At 47.1% G+C, this 18,515-nt stretch overlaps 1 protein-coding gene across 2 annotated transcripts in view; it reads left to right on the forward strand.

Annotated features, from left to right (window-relative positions):
• The window catches only part of ACACA (acetyl-CoA carboxylase alpha), a 100,308-nt gene that overhangs the window by 81,320 nt on the left and 473 nt on the right, over nucleotides 1-18,515 (forward strand). For both annotated transcript variants that reach the window (XM_079325285.1, XM_079325286.1), the window contains 6 exons: nucleotides 532-667; nucleotides 4,719-4,896; nucleotides 5,628-5,740; nucleotides 13,416-13,570; nucleotides 14,945-15,115; nucleotides 18,308-18,444. In XM_079325285.1, the coding sequence (XP_079181411.1) occupies nucleotides 532-667; nucleotides 4,719-4,896; nucleotides 5,628-5,740; nucleotides 13,416-13,570; nucleotides 14,945-15,115; nucleotides 18,308-18,444 (890 nt within the window). The remainder of the gene's footprint in view (nucleotides 1-531; nucleotides 668-4,718; nucleotides 4,897-5,627; nucleotides 5,741-13,415; nucleotides 13,571-14,944; nucleotides 15,116-18,307; nucleotides 18,445-18,515) is intronic.

The following is an 18,515-nucleotide window of genomic DNA, read 5'->3' on the forward strand; positions in this document are numbered from 1 at the left end:
GCTGCTGTCCCTGCTTGGCCCCTCCCATGTCCCATGTCCCTGTCCAGGGGGATTCCTTCCTTTCCCCAAGGTGCAGCCATTCCTGCAGAGCTGGGGCTGCTGTGCCCATTCCTGTGTGACACATCCCCAGCCTCCCTTGGGATTGGCAGGAATCACTTCCCTGCTTCTTGCTGTGACTGGAGTGTTCCATGACCTTCCTGCTCTGACATTTTGCTGTTCCCCTGCCTGATTTCACAGCCCTGGCTCTGCTTCATCTCTTCATGTCCTTTCTTTCTCCTCTCCATGTCCTTTTCTTTCTCTTCTCCTTCCCCTCCTTGCAGCATCACAGTGTCAGGCTGCCCATACTCTCTTTTCTTAGCTGAATTAATGGGAATGCTGCAAAAGGATTGTCCCAGTTTTTCCATGGCCAAGCAGATCCCTCACATTGCACATTCCTCATTCTTTATCCCACAGCTCCTGATGATTTCTCTGTGTTTTAACTCTCACATTAATGAACTCCAAGGCCTGACAGTGAATTTTTCTTCCCACCAGATAATCCAGCAGGCTGGGCAGGTGTGGTTCCCTGACTCTGCCTTCAAAACAGCCCAGGCAATCAAGGACTTCAACAGAGAAGGGCTGCCCCTGATGGTCTTTGCAAACTGGAGAGGCTTCTCTGGGGGGATGAAAGGTAAGCAGCACTTTGGAGCTCTGTCTTGGCTGCTCAGGGCACCACAGAGTGCTGCTTGAAATGTTGTGAAGTGCCAAGGATGTGAGATTGATACTATAAAATTGGAAGTAAAAGATTAGATCAGGGCCTCTCAGCTGTGTGAGAGAAGTCCCAGAGGCTGCTGGGCTCTGCTGCCTCCTCAGCAAACCCTTGGAGTTTGCAGATGCAAAGGTGGGAGGTGGCAAAAGGGAGCAAAATTCTTCCCTCTGGAAAATACCTGCTCCATGTGCTGCTGCTGCACTCCCTGCATGACTTGCTTTCCCAGCCACACAACTCGCTGGGAAGTTGTTTTTGTAATTTTAGCTTATTTATTTACTTTATTTCATCCTTAAAATGTCAACTCTGGTCTTGCTGGGTTCCTCAGAAATGGAGTTTTAGCTTTGGAGTTGGGTGGAACAGGCAGCACCAGGATGTTAATATTTATTTTGCATATCCCAAGTTATTCCAGGCAGGAGGAGGAGGAGGAGGAGGAAGGACAGAGCCATTGCAGTTTGCTCCTTGCATTTTCCAGCCTCCTGCTTGCTGCTGGGGTCTCCTGACACTCTCAGTGTCCCTTGGGGAGTTGTTTGCAGTTTTGGTTTCAGTGCTGGCTGGGGATTATGCAGGGAGGGAAAATAAACAATTATGCCACCCCTCAGTGCACACAAACACACTGCCAGGAGCCGACTGCACTGTGGGTAAAATGACTCCAAAATTGTGTGTAATGAGTAGGAAAAGATTAGAGACAGCTCTTGCTATGCTGAAAATTGACATTAGTGAAGGGGGAGGGAAGAAAAAAAAAAAAAAAGAGGGAAAAAATTAAACCCCCTCTTTCCTAGTCAGCCTGGGAGGTCTGATTCCTGCTGTAAATAAATAAATAACGCCCTGAATAAAGGCAGCTCCTGGTGGTGCCTTCCCCAACGAGCCAGAAGGCTCCTGAGCATAATGCAAAATTAAATTATGAAAAACTGGCTGGAATATTCCAATGGAGCAGCCATTTGGCAGGGGGTGGTTTGGGAGAAGCAGCAGTGACCCACGACGGGGAGACATCAGGCGTGAAATTCCCTGGAAATGAGCACTGGGGTCCTGGGCTCTGCAGGGAGGGCTGAGCACATGCAAATCCCCTGACACCCACCCTGCTCCCCACGGGGCGTCCTGGGCTCTGCTTCTCCTTTTTGCCCTGGACAGATTATGAGTAACAATAAAAAATGACCAGATAATTCAGTGGAGTGCAGAGGGGGGTGCTGGTGCTGGGGTGTGATGGATTTGTGGGGTGTCTTTGGTGTCCTGGGGTGGCTTCTGTTTGTGTTGGGTATTGAGTTCTGCAGCTTTAACACTGGTTCCAAGAGTGAAGAGGGAGCCAAGAGGTGCAGAGTTTATTTTTTTGTTTGTTTAGTTTATTATAAATTTGCCCTAAACCAGGAGCACTTGTCTGCAGCTCCCATCTGATGTTCCAGCCAGGCTGGTGGGATCTGCTGCAGAGGGGCAGGGGGGGCTCTGAGTGCCAGGATTTACACCCCCCCAGGGGGATGGGGACAGGCTCTGTGTCCCTGTGGGGTGGGCACTGGGCTCTGTGTGCCCACATTAGGCTGAGGTTTAAATTAACACAGGAATTTTGGCCTGGAGCTGCCTTTGGTAGTGGCAGTCAGGGAGGAGAATGCTCCTCAGCAGTTTCCAGCCCCAGCAGCTTCTCTGACCTTGATTGTGCAAAGGAAGCCAGCACTTGGTTTTATTGAATACCAAATATTTGGGTTTAATCAGTTATTTCATCAGGATCCCAGTTAGTGCTGCACTGCAGGTCCCTGCCCTGTGCAGAACCAGCAGGGTGAGCTTCCTCCTCCTAGAGCTGATCCCAAAAAATCCACAGGCACAGAAATCCTTCCCTGACCACCTGGGGAATAAAATCCTTTCCTGGTGACACCTGGGAAACCTGAGGGAGGTTTGGAGAAAGCACCAAATTCCCCCAATTTCTCTGCTCCTGTTCAAACAATTAGTGCTGCTCTTCTCTGCACTTCACCTGAGTAAAATATACACCCGTGGCAGGAGTGAGAAATGGATTGCTAATTACACAATTATTTTATTATGTAGCACTAGTAAAAAATGTCTAGTAAAGAATTAATTCAGTTAAAATAATTTGAATCAAGCAATTATTTTCTTAACACTAGAATTAGCTGAAAGTACTTCAAGTGGTTTATTACTAGCACTACATAATAAAATAATTGTATAATTAGTAATAAATTTGTCACCCCTTTTGAGTCTTTTTCTTTGCTCAGGACAAAGGGAAGGGTTGGAGTTTTGTTTGTTTCTCAGTCTTCACTGTCTCTTCTGGGATTTATGTTTATTCCCAATTAGAGGAAATAAATTGTTCTTCCTTTTGTCAGCATTTGATACCTCTTAAATAATATGAAATTCCTTTTCTTGAGTGTTTGGGCAATGACCTTGGAAATGAAATTGAGAGATCCTATCAGTACCTAATATATATTTAGATATATTTGTTTGTGTATATATATTTAAAATATAAAGGAGTGTAGTTTCCTAAGGAGTTAATTGCTTAATTATGTTAATGCTTGACACTAAAATGAGGGTTAAATGACAAAGGGACCTTGGCTGGTGTTTCTTTCTTCCCCAGAAATGAAGCTTTTCTCAAGGGATAGAAGGATTTTAGATGAATAAAAGTGTCTCAGTGTCTCAGACAGTTCCTGTTGCTGCAGGTGTGAGGTTCATTAATGCAGCTCCTTAATTTTCTCTGCACTGATATTTTAATGACCACAGAAAAAAAAAAAAAAAAAAGAGGCAAACTGGGAGGGTCCAAGCAAAAACCCCAAATGATGAAGGGGGTTGGAGGAGAGATGAGGGATGGATTCCTGTGGTGGCTGAGGACAAACCCCACTGAAAATCCAGCTGCTGGTTGTGAGCCTGAAGGGTGCAGACATTCTGCAGGGAGGTACAAAGAGTGGTGACATGAAATTAATGGGAAGGAAGGGGAACTTTGGCTGAGTTCTGAGGGAAATCTCATCTGCTTGGCTCTGGAAATGCCCCTAAAGAAGTGGATGTATTGTTTGGGGTTTCTAAATGGGAGCTTTCAAAAGCACTGTGGAAGAGAGACCTGTGTGAACAAAGAGGTGGGCTAGATGAGCCTAATGACTGTTTTTCATTCCTTGTATTTTGATTTAATACTTCTAGATATAATTATATGTAACAAAATATATATATATATATTCAAGAGTTGTAATTTCCATTACAAACTGTATCCATTAGAAACTATATCATCTCATAGAAATTCTTCTGCCTTCCCTTTTTCTCTTTTATTTAAATCACCTTTGGGGCTGATATTTTCAATGTACTGTCTTTACACAGTGGAGTTTGTCTTATTAATTTTGAGCAAAATGCCTTAAACAAATTTTAATGGAGGAAGAGCTGAGTGCTGTTCCCCATCCCTCCCCACACACATTTTTATGAAGATCTGGAAAAGCTCTGCTGCCCTTAGGTGCATTTTATTCACATTACATGAGTTGTGGGAGAGGTCTGGGTTAGTAAGTCTGAAATTGGGCAGTACAGATGTACCCAGCCTGATTTCCCAAACTGGGGGAATGCTGGGAATTCAGGGATGGATCATCCCCAGGGCTCCTGGTGTGAACTGAGGACCTGGCACAGATGTGGTTCCATGGAAAGTCTCCAGACTGGGTTTCCAGAGAGGAGTTTCCATGTCTGGGCTGATGTGGGAGCATCCTGCAGGCTGGAGAGGGACTTTTCCCTGGGGCATGGAGTGATAGGCAGGGCATTCTGGAGGAGAGGAGATTCAGATGGGATATCAGGAGGAAATTCCTGCCCATGAGGCTGCTGAGACCCTGGAAATGTCCAGGCTTGGGGCAGTGATGAGCTGGGACTCCAGGCTGACATCTGTGTGTCCTTCCCAGCCACTTGACCATTTTTCTGTCCCTCCCCAGCCACGTGTGACATATCTACCCATGTCCCCAGCCGTGCCTGACCCCTCTGTGTCCCCAGCCATGCCTGACCTCTCTGTGTCCCCCAGACATGTACGACCAGGTGCTGAAGTTCGGCGCGTACATCGTGGACGGGCTGCGCGAGTACCGGCAGCCGGTGCTGATCTACATCCCGCCGCAGGGCGAGCTGCGCGGCGGCTCCTGGGTGGTCATCGACCCCACCATCAACCCCCGCCACATGGAGATGTATGCAGACAGGGACAGCAGGTACAGCACAGCCCCCTGGCATGACACTGCCTGCAGCTCCCTGGCACCTCTCTGCCTTCAAAACCCTCCCTTTGTTTCGTCCACCTCTGTGAGAGTTACTGCCGGGGATGGACGTCAGGGCAAACTGTATTCTGGTCTTGAAGTTTGTGGTTTATTGTTAGGGTGTGGGTACACAGGGTCCTGCTAAGAGCTGCTCAGAGCAGGACAGAGAGTATGAGAGGGATAGACAGAGAGAATAAGAGAAATTTCCCATTTACAATACAGTAAGTCTCCTTCTATGTTGAATATTCTAACTACCACTAACCAATCTACTACAAGATACGCATTTCCTAATATTTGCATGCATCCTATAGGAATTGCTGTATTACCATGTTTTATTGCTTTCTTATCTCTAAACCTTACCTCTAAACCTTTCCTGCCACGCTTGGAACAAGATGTCTGCTGGCTCTTCGGTATTTGTGGCATTTGGCATTACCTAAACATAGGAAGAGGCCTCAAACCTTCACTTTGTTGCTCTCAGCCCCACAGTCAAAAACTGCTGTCATTTCTATTTCACTTATGGTTTCCAAATCTTTCACTAAGCACTTATATTTCCAAGGTTTTCCTATTTCCTCATCCCAACATCCCTCTCCATTCCCTTTCCACGCTCTTCCCAGCTGGTGCTGAACCCTTCAGCTTTGTGTCTGATGCAAGGTCAGGTGCAAGAAGTGCCTTTGTGTTCTGCTTTGCAGAGGAGGGATCCTGGAGCCCGAGGGGACGGTGGAGATCCGGTTCCGCAGGAAGGACCTGGTGAAGACCATGCGCAGGGTGGACCCCGTGTACATCAGCCTGGCCGAGCGCCTGGGTAAGAGAGGCAGCAGCTTCTCCTTGGAGTGCAGAGTGTCAACCCCCCTCCCTCCAAATTAGTGTCATAAGGGGCTCTCAGGCAAAGATAGGGGAATAGGAATAACAGTTCTTTGCTAGGGAAATTAAAATAGAAATGCAGTGTTACAAAGAAAAATCCCAAACACTGCCAGAGTCAGAATCCAAGCTGACACAGTCAGTCAGTCAGGGTGGTGGCACAGTCCCATTCCATGGTGCTGCATCCTCCTGCAGGGGCAGATGTGGTTCAGCTGGAGCAGTGCTCCTGGAGAAGGTGCAGTTTCCTCTGAAGGTCCAGGGATGATGTGGAAGGGTCTGGTTTCCTCTGGAATCCAGTGGAAAGAAGGTGCCTTGCTGTCCAAAAGTAGGAAAGGCTTGGCTCCTCCCCTGGCTGGAGCATGTCCCAGTGGGATGATGGAATTTTATCAGTCATGCACTGGGACTCAATGGCCATGAACAGGAGATATCTCCTGTAGGGAGGATGGGCTGTGAGAAGATAAAGATGATTGCCCAGCTGGTTTAAAGATGGCCCATTAGCAGATAATATGAGCCAGGAGATCAGGGTCACTGCCCCACCCAGTTTGTAACAATGACCCATTAACAGGATATATCTCCCACAGGGATAACAGTCACTGCCACACCCAGTTTTAAACAATGACCCATTAACAGGAGATCTCCTGGAGAGAGGATGGGCTGTGGAAAGATAAAGATGATTGCCCCAGCTGGTTTAAAGATGCCCATTAGCAGATAATGTGTGCCAGGAGATCAGGGTCACTGCTACACCCAGTTTGTAATAATGGCCCATTAACAGGAGATATCTCCCACAGGGATAAGAATCACTGCCAAACCCAGTTTTAAACAATGACCCATTAACAGGAGATGTCTCCTGGAGGGAGGATGGGCTGAGGGAAGATAAAAATAATTGCCCCAGATGGTTTAAAGATGGCCCATTAGCAGGTAATATGTACCATTGAAATAAGGAATCACTTCAACAGATGGTGACAGAATACACATTTCTGGCCACATCCTGTATTGCAACCCAAGATGAAGGGTAAGGATTTGACAGGAAGGTCTCACACATCTGTATGTGTAAAAGAAAGATCTTTGAATGTAGAATCTGAAGAAGGTATAGAGATGATAGCAAGTTTTGATGTAGAGGAAAAGAATTGCTGAGTGAGTTTTATTAGCTGACTAAGAAGGCAAAGAGCAAGTGAGTTGGAAGGGGCTTTTATGACTTAGAGCAAAGGATAAACCCACCTCAAACAAAAGATGCTTTTTACCAAGCAAAAAGATTTTCACAGACAAACAAAAACGCCGCGTTGCAAGTAGAGAAAAGATCTCAGAATTTTCCACTGCAAGAAAACTGCAAAACAACTTCTGGCTTAAACTGTAACCTACTAACTTTTTGTCATTGGAAAATCATATCATGAATATGGTGATGTTAGTGGTTGTGATAGGCTCTAGGTAATAGTAAAGGTGTTGATTGGTTGTCATGTTTTAAAATGCTGTGTGATTAAAAGTATTTAATGCACTGTGACCAGAGCTAGAGGAAGCTTTCAGACAAACCCACAGTGGGACACCCTCACAGGGCACCTGGGGCACCCCTCAGCCATTGATCAGAGTCATTTCCATTTTAATTTACTGCTCTCTGCCTTGGGAAGAAAAGCAGATGAGCCCACTGCAGGTGTGTACATGTGAGGTGACACTCATACCCTGGGTGTGGAACACAATGGGGTTTTGAGTTGGTTTCTCTTTTTTATTGTATTTTATTGACTGGTTCTCACAACTGACCCTCACTGCAGATGCCTGGGTGTGATTTTCAGCTCAGCAATTGCTCAGCTCACTGAAGATTTGTGGGCCAAACGTTTCACATAACAAAGGGTTTGATCAAAGACATTTTGGGCTGCTGGACTGTCACTGAGTGTTGGTAGTTTGCAGTGATGATATCCATGATCTCCTCAGTTCCAAGGGAATGAGGAATGTTGTCCATGTCTCTGTGAACAGGGGCTGTGCAGAGCTCAGTGCTGGCACAGCCAGGGTTGTGCTGTTACCACTCTGAGTGATCCCAGTGCCTGCTGTACACTCACCATCCCAAAATACAGAGTGTTCAGCAAAATGCATTTAATATCAGATATGTTCTCTCTCAGGGGAATAGGCTCTTTAAATAGTTCTTTACTGGCTCTTACTATAAGAGTATAATCTTACAGAGCCTCCTTTTACCTCCAAAATTGACTACATTTCAGTGGAGGGAGAAGCATGCCATGTGGGTATGGCTTGAATTTATAAAGCCTTTTGGGATCCTTCAGGAGGAAAAGTGTTCTGCAAATGACTGATAAATCCTGGCTATTGCTGCAGTTACATTTTATTATTTGGCTTTTTTAAAAATTTATGGCAGGACAACAATTTATATACAAAACAACCCTCCTGATATGCCTTGGGAAGAGAATTATAACAGGTGAAGGGTGAGGGGGTGCCCTGGGATAGTGGAAGGTGTCCCTGCCCGTGGAATGAAATGATCTCTGAAGTCCTTTTCAACTTAAACCATTCTATTATTCTGTGTCTTAAATCCCAGTTTTAAAGTTTGGCCTCTGTCAGCCTTGACAGTGTCCCTTTAGGAGCAAAGGGACAGTGACTACTCTAAATGATGGGAACCCAAAAAAACCTCTCTGGAGGTGTTCAGTGGAGTTCCTCAGGCAGGCAGGACCCCCAGCCCCCCTCTCATGGGTGTCTGTCAGCCAGGGAGGTGCAGGACACCCTCAAACCCTGTGGAACACTGGAAAAAAAAAAAAACCCACAAGAGGAAATATGGGTTAGAATTTTCTGCCAACAGCCTCAAAAACCCAGAGCCAGGAGAGGAGGCAGGAGCCTGGTCGGGTTTTTTTCCCCCCTCTTCCTCTACAGGGTAATTACTCCCAGCAAACTCCATAGACTTTAATTAAAATGACTGCAACACAAGAGCAAGTCACTTACAACTGTACACAGGGAGAGCTCTAAAAGCTTCAGTCACTGATAAGCATCTCCCTGAGATGGATCGTAATTGCTCCAGCATCGGCTGATCATTGCTGTTGTTTTGCCACTAATTCCACACCAGAGCAGGAAAGCCAAGATTGCAGGACACACTGAATTGCATAATTTTTTTCCCTTTTCCCCCTTTTTTTTTTTTTTTTTTTTTTTTGCTGGTTTTCTTTCTGGCCAATTTAAAATTTGTCAAAGTCGGTCTTCTTCTGGATCACTGCCCTTTGATATTTGGCGCACTCCATTTGCCACAAACAAGCCGCAGGGCCGCAGTTCATGCTGACTCCAGCAGAAGCAGAGAAAGCTCCATTTATCTTACACTGCCTGCTGAATTCTTACTCATTAGCTGGGGGTTCACTGCCTCTCTTTAACCCCTGAGTGGCTGCCATCCCTCTGGGGATGCAGCACAGGGTGATGCTGTCCCACCAGCCCACACCAGGGCTGGACGTGGCAGCCAGGGGTGGGAGAGCAGGGGGGGCTGGCAGATATTGAATCATTTGACATAAATCTGTTCATTATCAATTCTCCAACACCATTGCTGCAGTGTTGATTAGCCCTGTGGTTTATTAAAGTGTCACTCAGGAGAGTTGGGCTGTTCCAGCAAAGGGCAGGGGGAGAGAGGGTGGCCCTGCCCCTGCCCCAGAGCACATTCCCACCTGGAATTGGGGCAGCAGGGAGCACTCAGGAATGGGGGAATGGTGCAGCCTGCAAGCTTTGGGCCAGGGTTTAAACTCCAGAGATTCCATTGTATTTGTTTATTGCAATTAGATCAAAACATGGAGGGAAAATAAGCCTCATCCAACTTGTGTGCCTTGTGCCAGAGGTGCAGGGAAAAGGTGCAGAAATGGGGTGGGATGTGAGTGAGAGGAGTGGCAGAATGGCTCCAGTTACAGCAGCACTGGTTATTGCAATTCCATGTTTCTTGTAGGAAAAAGGCAGCATCCAGTCATCACTGATGGGTGGTGATAGTGGGAATGTGCTCCTCACTGATCCTGGGAGCTGTGTTGGAATGCACCTCCAATTTCATTTATTTCATTTCCTTCATTTATTTCATTTCCTAGGGCAGCCAGTCTGTGCTGCTGAGGCTTGGTTCACACCCCACTTGGCTAAAGAACATCCAAAATTCTCTTTAAATTTAGAAATAACCAGTGAACACTCAAGTGTTCATCACTCAGCTCCACTTCAGCACAGCAGTTCTTCTCTGAAAAGAAACATTTTGAGGTGCAGGACCAGAACTGACCCCCACTGCCAGTTTTTCAAGAAAACCTGGGAGAAACACAACTCTTGATTCCATCTCTCATGGGGTGCTGGATAAACACGGGTTTGTAACTTTGTTCTTTGTAGCTGTGTGCAGCTTCAGTGTGCAGGTGCTGCTGCATTTAAATTGGTGTTAATTCACCACCACAGGGCTCCAGGAGCAAATCCTGCTTTTTCTCAGCTCCCCTGTGGCACTTGGCACCTGGGATATCCTCCCAGGAGGGCTGGGGGCAGGAATTGTTTGGAATTATGTCCCTGCCACACTCGACCTGTTTGGAAATGGGAAGGGCCAGGGTGGAATCTCAGGATTCTGCACAAGGATATTTGCAGCCTGTGCCACGAGCATGTGTGACCTTCACTGGCTGTTCAAGCTGCACCTTTCTGACATAAATCCTGCTGAATATTTAGTGAAGCAATTACAGCCTGTCTCATTTAAAGAAACAAGAGACAATCCAAAAATGCCTGTGTCTCCAGGGACGTGAGTGGCTCCCTGTGACCTTCCCTCTCCCCTCTGGAGCTGCTGGGCAGCCTGGACACCTTTGCTGCCTTGGCTGAATTTCATGGAATCCCAGGGTGGGTGGGATTAGAAGGAACCAAAAAGCTCATCAGGGACATGTTCCATTATCCCAGGCTGCTCCCAGCCCTGTCCAGCCTGGCCTTGGACATTCCAGGGATGCAGGGGCAGCCTGGGCACCTGTGCCAGCTCTGCCACCCTCACAGGAGAGAAAAAAATTCTGTCTGGCAACTTTTGCTCAAGGCAGAAGAAGAGAAGGTGAGATTCAGGTGAGAGGCTGTTGCTGCAGGGGTGGAAATGAGGTGGGACCCCAAAGCAGCATCTTTTCAACTTGGTTAAGGCAGTTTTGCTACTGATTGAAAAAGAAAAGAGTGCAGAGCCAAGAGGTGTTGGGTGTTCCCTGCCAGCTGGAGGTACTGGAACAGAATTAAGATGTTTTCCTGGCTCTTCCCACCCTGGCACTCCTGGAGCCACAGTCCCAGAGGCTGCAGGGGAAGCTGCAGTCCAAGACAGAAGTGACATTTGTGGCACTCAGGAGCTGCCCTGTGCTCCTGCCAGCTCAGGAAGGTCACACAGGTTCCTGGTGTTCCCAGCTGTGTGTGCCAGGCTCTCTCCTCATGGACTGGGGCTGTCTCTGCTCCTTTTGTTTCCCTATTGATCAGCAGCCAATCCATACCTACAGGTCTATAATGTTCCTATGATTTAAACTTTAACAGTTTCATTAACTGTCAAGTACCTCTGGAGCAAAGGAATCCCATATTTTAACTCCCCTCTCCTTGCCAGCATAAGATTTGTGGAAGGAGACTTCTTTTTTTTTTTTTTTTTTTTTTTTTTCCTTGAAAAAATAAATAAATAAAGCCCAGGCTTTCTGAAAAACCCTGAGGCCTCAAGATCTGACTAGGAAAGAAAGAAAACCATTCCAAGATATTTAATTGTACAGGGGGCTTACAGGATTGATCGAGAGCTTAGCTTTTTACAATAGTCCAGTGAATAAGAAATGCTCCTGACAAACGATCGATGATGGGATAATCACTCTTCATCCCCCCTCCTCATTGTTACCTCCTTTCTTCCAGGAGAACAGGGTTCAGAAGTCAAAAATCTTTATAGACGCTGCTTTTAAATTAAGCAGAAAATAGACATTGACATATTTGTTAATCTCACCTAAATCATTACTGGGCCTGGCTGGGTGGACTCGGTGGCCAGGGCTGGAATTCTCCAGCAGGGCTGCCTGAAGTGCTTGTGTTGCCATTGGAACCTGGGAGTTCAGTGTGGATAAATATAGATAATTTTTTATTCTGAAGGTTATAAGGGGAGCTTCTCTTAATTAAAACCTTCTTACTCACATCTGAAGGGTTAGGTAACATTTATATTGGTAGGAAAAAAACAATTCTTTCCCTGGGAAGGATCTTTGTGTGGAGGGGTCTGTGCCTTGGAAAAATCCAAATGTTGGGGTGTGTGAGCTCAGAGCCCTGGGGAGCTCTTCCCTTTGGAGCAGTCCTGGATTGTCTGAATGTGGGAATGAGCTGCAGCATCCTGCAGGTGCTGTGGGGTGCTGCCCCAGGATGCTGCCTCAGCTTCCAGCTGTGCTTCAGAGCCTTCAGAGAGCAGATTCAGATCTGATCCTCATGCTCAGGAGCCTGGGCTGCAATTCCCTTGCATGAATTATCTGCTCCCCTCCTGTGAGCCCAGTGAATTCCAGCCTTGGGTTCTGCACTGGGTGAATTTGGCCCCTCTTGGGGCTGCTGTAAAGATTGAGCCCAGTGGCTTAAGCTGGGTTTGTTGGCTTGAGGGTGGTGTGCCATGGCTGGTGTTTCCTGCTAAATGAACACACTGGGACATTATTGTTGGGACATTATTCTCTTTTAGGAGTAAGTCCCATAAATGTCAATTGATGGTTTAGATCGTTGGCATTTAAATGGAACAGAGTTTCCATGGTGAAAACACCCTCAGAGCTCTTGCCTGAGTCTCTGTGGCACAAAACCTGGGCTGGACACACACAGATGTGCTGGGCACTGATGCTCTGGGGTCTGTCCTTTGGCTTTTTTAAATCCCTCTGGGAATGGGGGCTCAGCAGTGCCCTGGGCAGCTGTGCCAGGGGCAAATTGTCCTTTCCAGGGGGGAATTACCCCTTCCAGGGGGGAATTATCCTTTCCAGGGGGGAATTGTCCTTTCCAGGGGGGAATTGCCCTTTCCAGGGAGGAATTGTCCTTTCCAGGGGGGAATTTCCCTTTCCAGGGGGGAATTACCCCTTCCAGGGGGGAATTGTCCTTTCCCTGGGGGAATTACCCCTTCCAGGGGGGAATTGCCCTTTCCAGGGGGGAATAGCCCTTTCCAGGGGGGAATTACCCCTTCCAGGGGGGAATTGCCTTTTCCATGGGGGAATTGTCCTTTCCATGGGGGGACTGCCCTTTCCAGGGGGGAATTGCCCTTTCCATGGGGGAATTGCCCTTTCCATGGGGGAATTGCCCCTTCCAGGGGGGAATTATCCTTTCCAGGGGGGAATTACCCCTTCCAGGGGGGAATTGCCCTTTCCAGGGGGGAATAGCCCTTTCCAGGGGGGAATTACCCCTTCCAGGGGGGAATTGCCTTTTCCATGGGGGAATTGTCCTTTCCATGGGGGAACTGCCCTTTCCAGGGGGGAATTGCCCTTTCCATGGGGGAATTGCCCTTTCCATGGGGGAATTGCCCCTTCCAGGGGGGAATTGCCCCTTCCAGGGAGGAATTGTCCTTTCCAGGGAGGAATTGTCCTTTCCATGGGGGAATAGCCCTTTCCATGGGGGAATTGTCCCTTCCAGGGGGGAACTGCCCCTTCCAGGGGGGAATTCTCTGCAGCCCTGAGTTTCCCCAGGCCCTGAGCTGTTTGTGCTTTCAGGCACCCCCGAGCTGAGCCCAGCTGAGAGGAAGGAGCTGGAGGCCAAGCTGAAGGAGAGGGAGGAGTTCCTGCTGCCCATGTACCAGCAGGTGGCCATGCAGTTTGCTGACCTGCACGACACCCCTGGCAGGATGCAGGAGAAAGGAGCCATCACTGTGAGTGTCCCTGCCCTGGGGTCCCTGCTCTGAGCTGGGACAGCCCCCCTGGCATCCCCATCCTGTGCCAGGCTGTGGGAATAGAACTGTCAGAAAAGATACACAACTGTGAGATCATGGAGAGCTGCAGCAGTGCTGAGGGTGCAAGGACAAGAAACACAAGGGCTGTGAGCTGTGTAGAGACAGACCTCAGGAAAATATGTCAAGCAAGAGAGTAGAAATTAAGTTAATAATGAAGATTTACCCATTGTTTTAATTACAGCAGGCATTGTTCAAAGCAAAATGTGTAGCTTTGTTGGCCTGAGCAAATGCTTGTCAGCTTTTAATATTCTGCTGTTGGCTGGAAAGTTGTTAGAAAACTTTGGAACAAAGAGAACTTTGCTGCTGTGAAGCAGCTGAAGCTGTTGCAGCTCCCTTGCTTGGCTCTGGAAAATGAGACTGATGGAAAAAAGCCTCGAGACAGCTGCTCCAGCAGTCCCCTCCCATTTCTTGTGTACATAAAAATATACACATGTAAATATATAAATAGACATGTAAATACATAAATAGACATGTAAATATATAAGTATACACATGTAAATATATAAATAGATATGTAAGTATGTAAGTATACACATGTAAATATATAAGTATATACATGTAAATATATAAGTATATACAAGTAAATATCTAAATATACACATGTAAATATATAAGTATATACATGTGAATATCTGAATGTACATATGAATATCTGAATATACATATAAATATATAAGTATACACAAGTAAATATCTAACTATACACATGTAAATATATAAGTATATACATGTAAATATATAAGTATATACAAGTAAATATCTAAATATACACATGTAAATATATAAGTATATACATGTGAATATCTGAATGTACATATGAATATCTGAATATACATATAAATATATAAGTATACACAAGTAAATATCTAACTATACACATGTAAATATATAAGTATATACATGTAAATATATAAGTATATACAAGTAAATATCTAAATATACACAGGTAAATATATAAGTATATACATGTGAATATCTGAATATACATGTGAATATTTGAATATACATGTGAATATTTGAATGTACATGTGAATATCTGAATATACATATAAATATATAAGTATATACAAGTAAATATCTAAATATACACATGTAAATATATAAGTATATACAAGTAAATATGTGAATGTACATGTGAATATGTGAATGTACATGTGAATATGTGAATGTACATGTGAGTATAAGAGAAAGCAGAAGCAGCCCAGGGGAGGCAGCAGCAGGACAGGAGGAGCCCAGGCCGTGTCCCTGTGTGTGTCTGTGTCCCTCACTGTGTCCCCCCTGCTGTCCCTGCAGGATGTGCTGGAGTGGAAAAGCTCCAGGACGTTTTTCTACTGGCGGCTGCGGCGGCTGCTGCTGGAAGAGGCCGTGAAGAGCAAAATCCACGGGGCCAACCCCGAGCTGACGGACGGGCAGAGCCAGGCCATGCTGCGCCGCTGGTTCGTGGAGGCCGAGGGCACTGTCAAGGTGGGGCTGGGATCTGCCAGGACCTGCAGGGGGCTCTGCCAGGACCTGCAGGGGGCTCTGCCAGGACCTGCAGGGGGCTGGGCTGGGATCTGCCAGGACCTGCAGGGGGCTCTGCCAGGACCTGCAGGGGGCTGGGCTGGGATCTGCCAGGACCTGCAGGGGGCTCTGCCAGGACCTGCAGGGGGCTGGGCTGGGCTCTGCCAGGACCTGCAGGGGGCTGGGATCTGCCAGGACCTGCAGGGGGCTCTGCCAGGACCTGCAGGGGGCTGGGCTCTGCCAGGACCTGCAGGGGGGCTCTGCCAGGACCTGCAGGGGGATCTGCCAGGACCTGCAGGGGGCTCTGCCAGGACCTGCAGGGGGCTGGGCTGGGCTCTGCCAGGACCTGCAGGGGGCTGGGGCTGGGCTGGGCTCTGCCCTGCCAGGACCCAGGGTGGGGCTGGGGCTGGGGCTGCACCCCTGCCCTGCCAGGACCCAGGGTGGGCTCTGATCCCAGCCCTGCCCTGCTGCCCCAGGGCTGCACCTTCCCTTCCACCCTGTGGGATGGAGCACAGACCTGGGCATTGCTCAATCTGCAGCTCTGCAGCTGCTCTTGGTTTTGTCACAAGCCTTCAATCTCAGTATTTTATTCCATTCTATTTTATTTTATTCTATTTTATTCTATTCTATTTTATTTTATTCTAATCTATTTTTATTCTATTTTATTTTATTTTTATTCCATTTTATTTTATTCCATTCTATTCCATTCCATTCCATTCCAGTCCATTCCATTCCAGTCTAGTCTCGTCTATTCTAGTCTAGTCTATTCTATTTCTATTGTATCTAATTTTGTTTATTTTACTTAATTTTAGGTATTTATTTTTTTTTATTTTACTTTGTTACTATGTTATTTAATTTTCTTTATTTATATTTCATTTTATTTGTTACTTTATTTTACATTATTTTGTTTATGTTACTTTATTTTATTTTACTTTATTTTACTCTCATTTCTTTTAATTTATTTATTTTGCTTGATTTTTTCTTTAATTCTATTCTATTTCATTGTTTTATTTTTGAATTCTGTTTTTATTTTTGTTTTTTTTTTTTGTCATTCCATTTTTAAATTCCCCAAACCCCAGGGGTTCCAGGGAATGGGGGAATGTTCTCTGGAGGGCAGCAGCCTTTCCAAGGTAGAGCCTGAGCTCTCCAAAAGCAGCCAGCTCGTTAGCTAATACATTACACCAATCAAGGAGAGTTATCTTAAGCCACAATTAATCTGCTCCCTGGCATATGTTGATAGGGAAGCATCATGCTGTTTCTTAATTAAAAGCAAACGGATTAAAAATGATTAATAAGAGTATTAAATATTCTCCTAAACTAAAAGCTTTGGGATTCTTGGGTAAATGGAGCTTTGCTCAGGTCTGGGGCTGGGCTTTCCCCCCTTCCTGGAACCTTCCTTTGTATGCAGGGAGTGTTTGTGCATGGCAGGGAGCAAAACCAGACCAGAAAAATCAGAATAAGGAGAAAAAACAATGAAAGAAGCAAAATCCTGAAGTGACATCAGCGGGCTGAGACAAGCAGAGACATGGTGTGAAAGGAAATCAAATAATCCTGGGGTTTCTGCAGAGTGCCAGGGCTGGGTGGGCTCTGAACCAAAATTCCTCCCAGCTGTGGCTGCCCCTGGATCCTGGGAGTGACCTGGGACAGGGGGAGGTGTCACCTCTGCAGGTCCTGGCAGGAGGGGACAGGGACAGGGGACAGGGACAGCAGGAGAGGGGGCAGGCTCAGGGTGGATTCTGGGGAAATTCCTTCCTGGAAAGGGAAATTCCTGTCTGGAAAGGGAAATTCCTGTCTGGAAAGGGAAATTCCTTCCTGGAAAGGGAAATTCCTGCCTGGAAATGGAAATTCCTGCCTGGAAAGGGAAATTCCTGCCTGGAAAGGGAAATTCCTGCCTGCAATTGGAAATTCCTGTCTGGAAATGGAAATTCCTTCCTGGAAAGGGAAATTCCTGCCTGCAATTGGAAATTCCTGTCTGGAAATGGAAATTCCTGCCTGGAAAGGGAAATTCCTGTCTGGAAATGGAAATTCCTGTCTGGAAAGGGAAATTCCTGTCTGAAAATGGAAATTCCTGTCTGGAAAGGGAAATTCCTGTCTGGAAAGGGAAATTCCTGTCTGGAAATGGAAATTCCTACCTGGAAATGGAAATTCCTGCCTGGAGAGGGAAATTCCTGCCTGCAATTGGAAATTCCTGTCTGTAAATGGAAATTCCTGTCTGGAAATGGAAATTCCTGTCTGGAAAGGGAAATTCCTGCCTGGAATTCCCAGCCCTGGCACAGCTGCCCGGGCAGTGCTGCCCCATCCCTGCAGGGGTTTCAGAGCTGGGGGAGGTGGCACTTGGGGACATGGCAGTGCTGGCCCGGGCACTGATGAGCAGGTTTGTGCAGCCTTGGTGACTCTGTCAGTCCCAGGTTCTGTGTGCCAGAGGTGAGGCAGGCTCTGGCTGCTCCGGGGGTGTCACCACGGTGCCACCAGGGTGTCACCGCCCCCAGCTCATTGTCATTCTGCCTTTGACTCGGTTAGTGATAACAGAGAAGGATAGTGCACCTTTAAATGAGGAGCTTTGTGTTTAATTACCCAAATAAAATGACATAAATATGAATGAGTGCTAATGGCAGTACTTGCTTTTCCGGAAACCATTAACAAAACGATTCTTAAATGATTTGTAAAGAAAATGAGAGGAGAGGAGAGAAGGCTGTTAGGGGCTCACACACTCCTGAGTTATTACACAGCCAACTATCTAGCAAATATCAGGTGAAATGATCTTGTGAAAGGCACAAAGGGGGTTGTGGCTGAGGGTTCCAGACACCCTGAGCTGTGCCCAAGGAGCTGCTTTGGCTCCCAGGATTGCTGGGGACAGCTCAGGGCAGGCTGGAGCTGATGGGGACTCAGGTCCCCTGGGGATTTTAGCACTGGGAGAGTCCCCAGAGCAGCTGCAGCTCAGCTCAGCCACATTCCACCAGAATTTGGGCAGGGAAACTGGGATTTACGTGGGGCAGCTCCTGGGGTGGATGCAGCTCCTTGGTCCTTCCATCCCATTTATGGCAGGATGCAGAAGAAATAAATCATCTCTGAGCCTTGCTGGCTGTCAGGGTGTGTGGGATGCAGATGTGTGACCCACACAGGGCAGGGCTGCAGGCTGAGCTGTGGTTTTGGCAGGCTTACCTGTGGGACAGCAACAAGGACCTGGTGGAGTGGCTGGAGAAGCAGCTGACGGAGGAGGAGGGCGTGCGCTCGGTGGTGGAGGAGAACATCAAATACATCTCCAGGGACTACGTGCTGAAGCAGATCCGGGGGTGAGTGCAGGAGGGGCTGGACGGGGGGTGGCCCCAGAGGATTCCAGTGCCACCAGCAGCGTCCTGAGGGT

Source organism: Erithacus rubecula (genome assembly GCF_903797595.1).
Source record: "Erithacus rubecula genome assembly, chromosome: 22".
NCBI classification, from domain to species: domain Eukaryota; kingdom Metazoa; phylum Chordata; class Aves; order Passeriformes; family Muscicapidae; genus Erithacus; species Erithacus rubecula.